Source organism: Microchirus variegatus (genome assembly GCF_963457635.1).
Source record: "Microchirus variegatus genome assembly, chromosome: 14".
In the NCBI taxonomy this organism is placed as follows: domain Eukaryota; kingdom Metazoa; phylum Chordata; class Actinopteri; order Pleuronectiformes; family Soleidae; genus Microchirus; species Microchirus variegatus.
The window spans coordinates 13048376-13061726 of NC_139815.1; the positions used below are offsets into that span (position 1 = coordinate 13048376).

At 41.8% G+C, this 13351-nt stretch overlaps 1 protein-coding gene across 1 annotated transcript in view; it reads right to left on the minus strand.

Annotated features, from left to right (window-relative positions):
• Positions 1–2: 2 nt before the first annotated feature.
• myo5aa (myosin VAa) overlaps positions 3–13351 on the minus strand; it is a 55639-nt gene continuing 42290 nt past the window's right edge. Inside the window, exons 31-42 of the mRNA XM_083900877.1 lie at positions 10870–10950; positions 9603–9801; positions 8418–8483; positions 7820–7913; positions 7568–7717; positions 7238–7392; positions 6772–6861; positions 6488–6638; positions 5101–5383; positions 4525–4699; positions 4352–4432; positions 3–3073 (exon numbers count right to left, since the gene is read on the minus strand). Of these exons, the coding sequence (XP_083757003.1) occupies positions 2921–3073; positions 4352–4432; positions 4525–4699; positions 5101–5383; positions 6488–6638; positions 6772–6861; positions 7238–7392; positions 7568–7717; positions 7820–7913; positions 8418–8483; positions 9603–9801; positions 10870–10950 (1678 nt within the window). The 3' untranslated portion in view covers positions 3–2920. The remainder of the gene's footprint in view (positions 3074–4351; positions 4433–4524; positions 4700–5100; positions 5384–6487; positions 6639–6771; positions 6862–7237; positions 7393–7567; positions 7718–7819; positions 7914–8417; positions 8484–9602; positions 9802–10869; positions 10951–13351) is intronic.

Genomic DNA, 13351 nt, shown 5'->3' on the forward strand with positions numbered 1-13351 from the left:
AGCAGTGCTTGAATTCTTTTATTTTACTTTTACACTTTTGACAATTTATTCCAAGTTTCTTAGTTTCTAAACAGTGAACACATTCACTACGCATGGCTACCAGAAACTACAAACAGTCCAGTTTGTCAAATGTACACGTGGGTGTAGAGGGGGAAGGTGGTTCAGTCTCTCTCTGGATGTGAAAACACAGAGTGAAGGAATGATGCGTTTCCAAAGAGAAGCCCAGGAGAGCGAGACGCCACCGCTCTGCTCAGCGATACATCCACGAGGACAGTCTGATTCTGAGAAGGCTGGAGCTGAGCGTCCTCGAGACTTAACACGAGCCGTGTTCTCTTACCTGTGGCATCGTGCCTTAATTTAGCTTTAAACAAAACAGGAAAAACAACAACAACAACAACAAATACTGATAAATAAAAGAAAAGAAAGCATCCAATCATAGAGGGAATGTGGCAGAGGAGAAGTATTGTGTCAAGTGTTTCTCTTTACGGTCGAGATGATCTATGATTTACCCGCCATCCTCTGCAATCTTTTTTTAAAAAAAGAGGCTATTTGTGACACCAAGTGTAGGACAAAATAATCAACAATAACACATTTAACAACTTATACTAATTTCACGATGGAAAAAAAAATACTGCAACAGAAAGAAAACAATGCCACAATGATGTGTGCAAGTCATTCAGAGAGCAAATAACTCCGATAAGGCTTTGTTCACGCAGCTGGAATCCTGATAGACGTCATTTTACTATATATTAAACATTCACATTCTATCTCTCTCTTTGTCCTCACATTTAAACTCTTTACACTCACCGCACTTTAAACTACCTATGAATCCAAACCATGTAACAAAAAAAGGCTGATTTAAAAAGTGTGCAACACAAACACCTCCTTATTACACATGAAGTTGATATTCCACTTCATCTGTGGCTTGTCTGCTTCACGGCATTTTATTGAGATACTATTCTCTCTCAGCATGTTCACATTTCCCTGGTTTAACTCTCCACTGGAATTATTTTCCATCCTTTACTTCATTTGTTCCTTTCAGAAGATTCAGCTTTCGACTTTAAATTAAACACACAAACACAAAGAGTTCTGTTTTGGTGACCATTCACAATTGCTGTATGTAAACAAAACAATTAAAAAAAATCATTCAGGAATAAGGTTGTGAGGCAAAATAAGATTCATCTGTGGACAAGAGGCAAATTTGGTTGACTGCTAATACTAATGGCACAAAAGGGGGAACAAAAAAAACTCAGTGAACACCACGGCTTCTCTGTGGTCAAAAATCAAACAGCAGTAACACGGCGGTTCAGCTATAAAGCTAAGTCCATGCATGTTCAACAGGCGATTCAGCAGTAGCTGTACACAGTGTAACATCCTGACTCAAGAACTAAATAAGTCTTCGTATCTGGAGCAAAACATTCAAAAAACCAACAACAACAACGATGATGTGCGTGTGATTTGGTTTTTAAAAACCAGCTGAACAGAAATGCTGAGAAAAGTTTAAAGTGGACCTTAACATGAACATGCTCCTCCTGTGACCACTTAATATGCATACGTCATGTCCGTTTGCGAGGACAAAATTCATGTGTGTGTTTCAGGAGAAGCTGAAAGCTCTATTCACGCTGCTGTGACATGAAATGCGATTTGAAACATTCGCCTCAGAATGTGGGTTTTTGTGATCAGATCTCAAGATGCATTCACGTGTTTTGCTTCAACTTGTACCTCGCGCTGTCCACCTGTGAAACCGTTTCTCTTCGTTGCGTGATACGAAATGCCAATGCCGAAATAATTAACTGCACGATGCCAGTGAAGCATTTTCAAAGCTCTTGACTAAAGCTGTAAACAGTAAAATATTGGAGCAGTTTAAACCTTCCATATCTCCCCCATCAGTTAAAACTCTTGCTACACTTTATCTGCCACAAACCCGGAGCGGTGTTACAAACAAAAGCAGTAAACTAACAAACAATCATCTGTGCCTGCACTTGTTTAACTACCTGATATAACGGACATAAATAACCTACACTGGAACTAAAACGCCCTTTACAAAGCTGTTCATCTTGGGGAAATCATGGTCCCATCATATATTCATACTGGACACATTTCTCTGCAAAGATTAAGCTTCTCATCATAAAAATGGAGGGCGGGGACGGAGACATATGCAATAAATAAAATACATGATATATTATTATTATATTTATATTATATATATGTATAACTAATATAGTACAAATGATGAGCTCTGTCTTGGCTTGTCTCGACGAGGAAAACAACAGCGTACAGAACGCCGGTTGGTTCATGGTTACATGGTGGAAAGAGAGAGCGAGCTAACGTTAGCACACAGTCGACCGAACAGTTCTGCCTGGGGGGGAGGGGGGGGTCACGGACAAAGACGAGAGCTGTAACTAAGCTGAGACACAGACGGAGGAGGAGGACGCTGAGGTGAGCAGAGTCACACCAGGGCATCGTTGGAGAGTGAGCGCTGCAGGGCGTTGAGCAGGTCCTGAGGCTTCTCTAAGAGGCAGGCGTTTATACAAGCACTGGGGCGGATTATGGTGTTTTTACAGCAACTGTGTGCACCTGTACTTTTTTTTTGTGTGTGTGGTGCACGGCAAGCAAAGGCATGCGTGTCTATGTTTAGTGGATGTTGAAATGCACGATGAAAGTTGAGCTTGTCATGAGGATTGTGTGTTTCGTGTGTCCAGGTTAAGACCAGGGACAATTTAGAGATCAGGATACCATAACACACTGAAGTTGTGTTCGTAGAGATCATAATTATTGAATGTTTGTGATGGAAAATGTGTTTATGTGATGATAATTACAGGCCTTTTTTTGGGCCAGTGGGTGTCATGTATCTTGAGGTTCCAACAGGAGCCAAACAGAAAAAGAAAAACTCTTATAGCTGTCCCCGTATGGCCTCGGTTTAAACTCGGGTGAGAAAGCCCAGGTTGAGTGAGCCGGGGATCTGGACGGTTTCCAGTGCGAGGGGGGACGGGTTGAACGGGAAGGTGACCGGATATATCACCTTTGTGTCCATCAACAACTGGGGACTCTCACAGCGGTCTCGCAATCGAGTCTGAGGGTTTGAAAGAAAAGAACACATGAGATTAAAACATACTTGACATACTTTGGTCAAAATACCATAAGGATGAAGCACCACAGCAGTTCAATCACCCTGCCAAAACAGCCCTGTTCAGAACACTCTGTTTAGTAGTGGTAAAAAAAAAAAAAAAAAAAAAAACTTAATGGACAGGAAATTATATCAGCCACGGAGGCTACTGGGAGCTAACAGCAGTTAGCATTAGGAAAAGTGATCATTTGCAGGCTCGAGCAGGCACATTGCTGTCATATATAACATGTATCCACTGGACAGATAAATCCTCTGAGGCTGGAAGTTTGTGTAGGACTGTGCTGCACTGTGGAGCCAAGAATAGAACTTTTTGCAGACTTTCAGTTTTCGGATACCGTTGCCCTCACCAGCACTCTTGTGTGTTTTACGGACAAAGCGGAGCTCCGCGAGACAACAATTCTAGGAATTTAGCGCATTGTGACGTCCCAATGAGTGAGGAAGTCAACATCATGTGTTTTATCTCCTATACTTAGACTGAGGAGGACCACAAAAACATGACTGAGTCATCTTTTTTCACACTTTGACAACTGATAGGACCTCCAGAGTCCCAAATATAAGGATTTAAATGATTAAAAATTTGATTTTGCATAATATGGGACCTTTAAATGTAATCTATATGTTGATTTCAAGCCACTCAGTCAGTCCGTTTACATGCACAAACGAAGGCCGTAGTCAGACTAAGACAGGCAATCGGACAAATTGCCAAGCCGAGAAAATCTATTTATTGGCCGTGTACGTCTGACTCTGTCTCTGTAGGTGGCGCTGTATCTCTCTATAAGCTAGTGCGTATTGAATCAGTTTCCTGTTGACCTTTATGTCACAGAAAAACAAACGACGAGATAGATCGTGCTGCGGTTCTGTATGTTTCGTACCTGCTGTGCATGATACAGATCATGTGGTGGCTGTGTTATCTCCTAATTCTGGGAGGACATTTAGCGCATGCGCAGTCCAACTCCGTGCAGGAGTAGTCCGACTATGAACTGCATTATCCAGGTATATTAGTCTCATTAAGACTAGCTGGATTTTAGTCGGGCTAACTTGTTTACAAGACATTAAGAGTAGTATATAGTACAGCTATTTTTGAATAAAATCTTTTCAACTGTGGTAAATGAGGCTTGAATAGTAAAACTTGAATAGTAAAACAGAGTTTACATAGAGCATAAATGTCCTTGTTGTTGACACAGACAGTAAAAATAGTACATTCAGATGTAAAGATAAATCTACCTGTATAGTTCGTATGAATGCAACAGACACTCTCTCCTCAAACTCATTAACTGGAGTGTAGAGGTTCAGGACTTTGACGATCTGAAGGAGAAGAAACACAAAGTCAGAGACGACAAGATTTCAAACACGACTTCACAAATCACTCAGGAGGAGTATTTTTGAAAAAGCTTTACCTGAGCAGTGGTGAGGGCCTGGCACATTGAGCAGATGGCCTCGGCGTCCTCGTCCGTCTTTTTCTTCACCTGCAGCAGCTGAGCTGCCTGGATCAGCGGCTCCAGAGTCTCCTTGGCTCCACATATCATCAAACCTTTGTCTCTGAGCCACTCTTCCAGCTGGCTCACGTTGTACCTTCACACACACACATATATGATCAGTATAACGGTCATGAATAACACAAACATTACCCAAATGTAACATACTCAGACATCTGTCTGTTCTTGTTTACATTTTCATAGCTTACAGAGAGATTAAATATGTTGTTACTAATGTTACTAATGTTACAACAACACTAACATTAAAAAGGATACATATTTTGTGTAGTGAGTGAACATTGAAAGAGAAAAACAAGAATCTTTAAACATCATTAAAAAGATCAGTATACAGTAACTGTGACTATTTAGATGCTGGCTCCCCCTTGTGGCACTAAAGTAACTCATCGTTTCAAATCTCATGAAATATTAACTCAATTTATGAACATTCCAATAATGCAAATTCTGCACAATAATATAATCTATTGTCCCATCTCTCACCTGATCTGCATGCCTTTGCTCCAGGAGCACATGTCCTTGCGTAGCAGCAGGTTGTTGAGGGTGACGGCGCCGATGATGTAGAACTGCTGTTTCACCACTTGTTTGATGAGCTCGGGGTCAGTGCCGTGCTGACACATGGTGGAGTGGAAGGCACTGAGCTGCCGCAGGATGGAGTCCAGGGTGTAGGTGCCCTCGTCAGCGATGCTGGACGTCCGCTTGCGGAGACCAGTGGGCTTCACCCCCGACACGCCCTGGATGGTCTCGTGTTCCAGCATGGCAGAGACTGCAGCCAAGACACACACACACACACACACAAATAAGCTCTAACAGTATATTAAGCATGAGTGATTGACTGTTTTTTTCCCAGGAGGAGAAATTTGATGAATCCCAACTGAACATGTTGGTTTGTCTGTTATCAGGCATTTTAATTCATTAGTTTCACAGTCACAGCATGTCACCCTGCCTCATTTCTCATGGTTCCCATCCCATATCACCGCATAACACAAGATTAAAACGAAAAATTGCTCTGTTTTAACTATATCACTTGGTGGTTTGCTTGCAGTATCACCAAATCCCTGCACCATAGCCTAAAAGAGGATAAATACAAGATTTATATAACTGTGTATAAGTTTTATATCCATGGTGTGGACATAACCTTATTCAGAACAGCTCCTAAAGTCTGATAGATGTTTGTTATTCCTTCTTCAAAGGTGAGCGGCTCAACTGAAGCTAGTCCTTAATATTTGTAATACTTAATGAGAGGTGTCAAGCCAAAATTAAATTAAAATTTAGATCACAGCTGCCCTTTTTTCCCCCTGAAATTCAATTTTACACCAACAGTTCATAATCACCCTTTGTCTTGGTAAAGAGGACTAAGTCGTCTGCGTACGGAAGACCACCGACTACGAGGTCACCAATAGCTGCCTGCTTAAATGCTAGGAATAAATCATTTAAAGGTGCCATATGTAAGAATGTGGCCAAAAACGGTTACTACATTCACATTCAAAATACCGAGGTCTTTTAGGTTTGGTTTTCTGACGTAACTGGCAACCCATGGTTGCTCGGTAGCTGAGACTCTACTGACTGCAATGATTGGTAGACGGCGGTAGGTGGCGCCACATGCCAAAACATGATTTCAAAACATAAACATGATTTGCAGTGTGCAAAAGACTTTTTTGAATGCAAATATTTTGGCTGTACTGTTGTTGTTGGTGAGTTCAGTTTGTTATATGAACATTATTCCTGAGTCTCTGTGACATATTAGGATTGTATGGCCAGTTGCTTTAGATTTATTACAGAATGCACCTTTAAGTAAAGTATATCATATAATATAACAGTAATAGTACTGTATGGATACACACACGCAAAGACAAATGTTTGCACACACCTATCATGGGCTGGAGGATGTTCTCCATGCATTTGATCAACTGCTGATAAATCTGGATGGCCAGGTCACTGATCACCTGTCTGTACTCCGCCAGGTCAAAGTTGGACAGACAGTGTTCATTTTGCCTCGATGTGTTGTGCTTCATGAAAGCCTGTGACACACAAACAAACACACACACACAAACTTAAAAATACTGTGATATAAAGGTCTGTTTTACTGCTTTCTCATTAAAACACAACAGAGAATTATCAGATAAAAAAATGCAAATTTAAGGTCATGCTTACGTCATCTCCGCTGTATTGTTTCAGACAGTGCAGGAAGCGACAGGTGTTCGCCAACCAGAAAGAGACCGTCTCAAAGTCATCTCCTCGTTTCTGACAGGAAGAGGAAGGACACAGTGTAACTCAGGGATAGGGACTGATTAGAGGCACGCTCTAACTGAGTGGAACCTCCCTTTAACTGTGACAATGCTGCCACCCAGAGGTAGTACAGGTGACACGCTGCAGGCATAAATTTAAGTTTGTTGGTCTAACCTGGATTTGAACCAGAATAATTAAAATCATTATATAGGAGATCTTCTCAGCTCAACTCCTTTTGTACACAGGTGAATGTGCCACTAAGACTATGATGCAGGAGTTCAAATTTACACACCGACACACACCGACACACACACACACACACACACACACACACACACACACACACACACACACACACACACACACACACACACACACACACACACACTACCTTTAGTATCTTCTTAATACTGTTGATGGTTGATGTGAGCAGAGTGCGGACTTTCTGGTCATCATTGACATAGTCAGCATGTCTCAGACACATGAAGAGGATGTAGGCGGGCAGACCCGGGATCAGGTTCACAGCGACGCCACGCGGCTTTAGCTCTGGACAACACAGGACAAATGAGTTAAGGGCTGGACTAAGATTTAATGGATTATATTCCTCCGTATTTGCTCCCTTTTAAAGAAATGTACATCAAATTGAACTTTTAAAAACATGACAATGTTGGGTGTTTTTTTGTTTTTTTTTGCTAAACAAATCACAAACACATTTTCTCACCCAGGATGAGGTTCTTGACAAGTTTGAGCTCATCCTCCTTCTTGTACTCCAGCATTCCCTGGAAGTCTTTCTCCCTGCGGGGAATGTTGACGGGATGAATCGGCTCTTCCACCATTTGTCCTGGAGATGTCTGTCCCTCAGTTTGACCCGCTAGAACACACACGGACACACATACACACATGTGAGGTAATAGAGAAAAACAATCACATTTCTCAATCGACTGTTGGATGATGATGATGATGTGGCTCTTACCTCCCATTTCTCCAATCCTCTTGGAATAAACCTTCAGCTGCTTCTTGAGCTTGCGAATGGTTCGGTCCTGCTTCTCCAGCTGCTCCATGAGATCCTGAAACAGACAATACGGAGAGCTGTCAACATGGAGCGATGAGGGAGGAATCAATAAAAACAGAAAAAAAGACTAAAGGAGAGAGAAGGAGCAACAGGAAGAATAGTGAGGAGAAAATGGCAAGCCTCCTCTGATTCAGACTGCATCACAATGTCACTCCAACATGGTTTCAATTCTGGGAATTCTTCATTAAATCGATTTAGTTACTCAATTCAACAACTTATTTATTGGCGAGAGAAGGAAAGAGAGATTCAGTGGTGGAGAAAAGCAAGTAAACAAAGAAGAGACTGTGGCAGATTCAAAGCTGCTGTGCTGATTTTTCAGAGAAGAGAAGTTTCAGGACTCGCTGGCTGTTAGGAAAGAGAAAAACGTGCAGAGCTGCTCCGCTTGGAGTTAGAAGACACTGTTGTAGAGGGTTAGATCACGCAACCTCAGTTAGTTCTAAAACACATGCAAGCACACGCGCATGCACACACAGGCAAACACACTCTTGTCTCTACATACAACCATCCGTCGTAAAATGATGACGCGAGCCTCTCTGGATGCTGCAGGGTCCTCGGCCAAGAGTTCCTGTCAGGTGACACCATCCACACATAAGTGTGTATAACACTGCGCCACTGTGGCTGTTCTATTCGCTGAGCACCCAAATATGAACATGAGAGAATACATTTTTATAGTGAAAAAGACTTTAAAGCGGACACATTATACCCTATTTCTCCAAGTTAAACAAGTTCCCTAATGAACATGTCTGTGACATGGTTTGGTCAAAATACCATAAGGATGAAGCACCACAGCAGTTCAATCACCCTGCCAAAACAGCCCTGTTCAGAAAGCTCTGTTTAGTAGTATCTCTTTAGGTCCACCTTAAAAAAAAGTAAAACAAAACTTATTCAGGAAATGACATCAGCCTCAGAGGCTACTGGGAGCTAACAGCAGGCACATTGCCGTCATATATAATATGTATCCACTGGACAGATAAATCCTCTGAGGCTGGTTTGTGTATAACTCTGTGCTGCACTGCTACAAACTTTTCACGGACTTCCAGTTTTCAGATACTGTTGCCCTCGCCAGCACTCTCGTGTGTTTTACGGACAAAGCGGAGGTCTACGAGATAACAATTCCAGGAATTTAGCGCATTGTGACGTCCCAATGAGTGTGGAAGTCAACATCGCGTATTTCATCTCCTGTACTTAGACTGAGGAGGACCACAAAAACATGAGTGAGTCATCTTTTTTCACACTTTGCCGACTGATAGGGCCTCCAGTCCCAAATATAAGGATTTAAATGATTAAAAAGTTGATTTTGCATAATATGTCCCCTTTAATAATGCATATAATACGTGTATCAGTGTTGTTGGTGTAGTTTCTTGGCATCACAACACTTCCCTTAATGCCAGATATCAATCATTCTTGCACTAATACGTTGTTCTGTATGATAGAAAGGTGATGATGTGGCACCATCAATCTCGTCTGGTCACTGCCACTTACTGTTACATTACTGTATTATCTGAAGATGGGTGTTCACTGATTAATCAGTACTAAATGACTCAACACAAACAACAACAAGATGCGATTTACTGACTTTACCACTCTGTGGATGAGCCATTCACAACAAAAAGGCAAACAATGCGGATTTGGGTTCCACATCCTGAAACAAAAAAGTGCATGTGTATGTTGTGTGGCAGCGTACCAGGTTCTCGTTCGTGAGCCGGGTGATCTCATGCTGCAGACTGGCTTCGATTCGAGCCTCTGGAGGCAGCTGCAGGTTTTGGGCCAAGAGCTGCTGCTGACGACTGTTTTCCTCCTTGACACTCTGCAGCTCGCCGCGCATCACTTCCACCTCACTGTCGTGAGTTCTTCGCTGAGTCTGCAGCTGGTGTTCCAGTAGCCTGGGAGGTGGTGGTGGTGTAGGATTTGGACCAAGATGAGTCCATGAGGGGGTTGGGGGACAAAAAAAAGAGATTAGGACATTGCCCCGTGTGCAAAACACGAAACACGGTGTAAAGAATAGATAAAAGGAAGGAATGAAGGGAAATGAAGAATGTCTCAAGTGATAGGATGTGAGGGTAGAAGATAGGGAGAGGGCCATGTGGTAGAAGGTCAGAGTTTGACGTAGAGAGGGAATATTTTTGTAATGCACAATAAAGAGCAAAGAGGAAAACGACATCAGTGAGAGAAGATGAAATAATCAGATCACGGTGGTAGTGTGGTGACACCGGACAGCAGCATGCTATACAGAAAGTACCAGCAGCCCAGAGCGCAGCCTCTTTATTCCACTGAGTCATCAGATTTTGTGAATAATTCTTAACAATTCAAAACAAACCCCTAAGTTAGTGATTTGTTTTGAATTTCCGCCTCTGAATTTAGAGCAAGTAAACCGAAACATGACAGGTGACTTGGCTAATTCAAGTGTAACATAGAAGAAGAAGAGATGTAGACGAGTAAAAACATAATAAAGTGCACAAGTTTCACACAATAAAATACAATTTGAAGCAAGCTCAGCAGATATGGAGGTACGTGAAGCTGTAACATTTGACAGACTACTATTATAAGTGAGTAAAATTAGGTTAGTAACAGAATGAGCAGCTCTAGCTGAAACAAAAATCTAAATGTGAAACCATAACACTGCAGTATAATAGTATACGTGATGGAATCGACCAAATTTCATTGAATTTTTATGAAATATACGTGTAATTGGCAATATTCATAAAAACTAAAAGCCTCAGAGCTGTGTCTTCCGCAAAGACTAAACTAATGGATCTCTAACAAACTCTGATAAGTCAATAAGACTTTCCCCGAAAAACAAGTGGTCTACACTCGCCAACTGCTGAGCAAACTCGTGACAGGTCGGTAAACATGAGGAAAAAACAGCAGCGCCCATCCTTCCCTGAGAAAAGGCAAAACATATCATGCTCAACAAAATTCAATTCACTCTGGTGTTTGAAACACAATAACACCTGATGGTCTCCTTTAAGCCCTGATTAACCAGCCACAGCTCTCCGTCCTCATTCAGCTTATGGAAGTCTGGAGCGGCAGATCTGACCGACACACAACACAAAAGGAACATGAACAACATGAATAACAAAAGAAAATGTGGGACGTTTGGGTGGGGGGGGGGGGAGATGCAGAAGACAATGTGTTTGTGTGTGAGAGAGAATTATGTTACCATCTAACTTCTAATGACTCTTAATTTATTTGTTTTATTGATTAAATGTTTATTTGTCTAAATGTGTAAACTTTGTGCTGTTGTGCTGAAGCTTTGATGCATGCATTTGCATGTACTCAAAGCCTGGTGTATGTTGTTATTGGTATTTTTTCCTATGAATGAATGAATGAGTGAGTCTGTTCCTGCATTTACTGAGATCCACAGACTGAAATCTGATGTCAGCGTGTGAATGACACAAACAACAAAAAGAGCAACAGAGGAAAAAAGGGGGATAAATGCAGGGATGCACAGCACAATCCTTAAAGAAGCTCTGTGGAATTAATTAAAAAGCAAAGAGATGATGATGTGTTTATTGTCAAATAAGTGTTGCTTATTCACACTGGTATAAGTGTGTGCTGTTATAATAATATCTTCTTATTTGCTCTTGTAGACTTGCAATTATAATGTGTTGATGGTGTTTGCATACTAAGTGACAATAGAAGAAAGTGAAATTAATAAACGAACAAAAAAAACACATGGAAAACATGGTAAATAGCAACAACAGCCCTTGAGTGTGAATAAAGAGAAATGCTCCTGGTAAATTGTGCTGCACATCTGCTTCAGCAAACATAAAAACAGGATATAAAACACACAGTTAGAGGATTATTTCATGCTCTACTCATGCCAGACTCATTTCAAAGAGCTGAGGCCTCCGACAACGGCACAAAGCCTTTTGCGCGGCCAGTGTGCGAGGAAATCACTCTGTGGCTCTTCTGAATGTGTTAACAAAAGCTAAACTACAGCTCGGCTACACTTTTAACTCGGACATTTCCATGCTTTCATGCCGCAGCTTTAAAAACTGCACTGCAAAGAGTTCTGCAACTTTTCAGAAGTCCAACCAGAGCTGCTTAAACCACTGAAAAAAAGATTCTGTTATTGCTGTTCTGAGTTTGACACTTCAGTACAAGACTTAAAACCGCGGTGCGTAACTTTTACTGTAAATGTGACTGTTAACACTGTCAAATTAGTTCACGCAATACTCTCAGTGTAGTTGTTGTTATTTTTTTGCTGCCCAGTGACATCCATGCGCTGCACGGAGGGCATGACTTGCTTGATAGCAAGAAAGATGGAGACAACAGCAACATCGCTCTAGTAAAGTGAGACAGTTGCAAAGACAATAATTGAATTCAGCAGTTTGACAAGACAAATATATTTTGTAGTGCATGGTGCGTTTCCCGGAAAAAGATGCGCGTGACGTCATGTTTACATGACTCCGGAGTCTCTCTAAAATGAGTCTCTAAAGTAACGCTAAACTTTAAAAACAGAGGCATGTAAGTGAAAAACATTATTATACCTTCTCTAAAGGTATCAGCTCCCATTCCTAAGCACGAGCCTAAACAATTCAGGACGGTGCGTGCCACAACTATCTAATCACAGCAGCCTTGGTGCACTGGCAGCAGTCTGTTGTCCACAGAATTTGTCTCTTCATATTTTCGCTGAGCCTAAACGGACTGGGGCAGATGACTGACGATATTGCGCAGTCCTCCCCAAGGGCAGCTCAATGTAACACCTTTTAATATCCTAACTATGGGACTCACAGGCAGACTGTTAGAGGATGCCCAATTGTTAACATACTTGTTTTATGTTCGGCATCGTCTCAGTTCTCCTCAGATCTGGGTTGCTTGCAATAAAGCTTTTCAACTTAACTCATATCTAACTCCAGGAAACTCCATCTTTGGTCGACTCACTAAATAATCAAATCTCCGCAACAAGGCACACATACGCAGTACACAGGAAGGAGCTAATGCAGCTAAAGGAGCCAACTGGTAAACAGTGCCTGGACTCCAGTGTCGCGGCACGTTAACATGACGTCAGGCAAGTCTTCTTCCGGTCAGTTGTCATGGAAATGCATCATGCGTTAACACGCGTTAACCTAGTGCCCAGCACTAATATTTTTCATATTAATTTCTGCTCATGAGGACCAGAGGCACAAGAGTTACGCACTGCAGCTTTAAGTGAAAGTCTTAAACACATTATTTACTGTTCTAAGTATGAAACACCTGCTGTTAAAGCAAGTGAGGCCTGACATTAAGCTCCTGTGGTTAGATGGTTTATCATGCCGTTAGGGCAGAAAATGCAACGCAAAGCTACCCAAGCTTTCATCATTATCAGCAGCAGCACGCTGTGGAATCAGCTGTTCCAGCTTCAGTAATATCAGTCACTTGGTCACTTTTCTCGACCCAGTTCAGCGACAGCGTGGCCATGCATGCGCCGCTCTTACGATGCATAGGCCA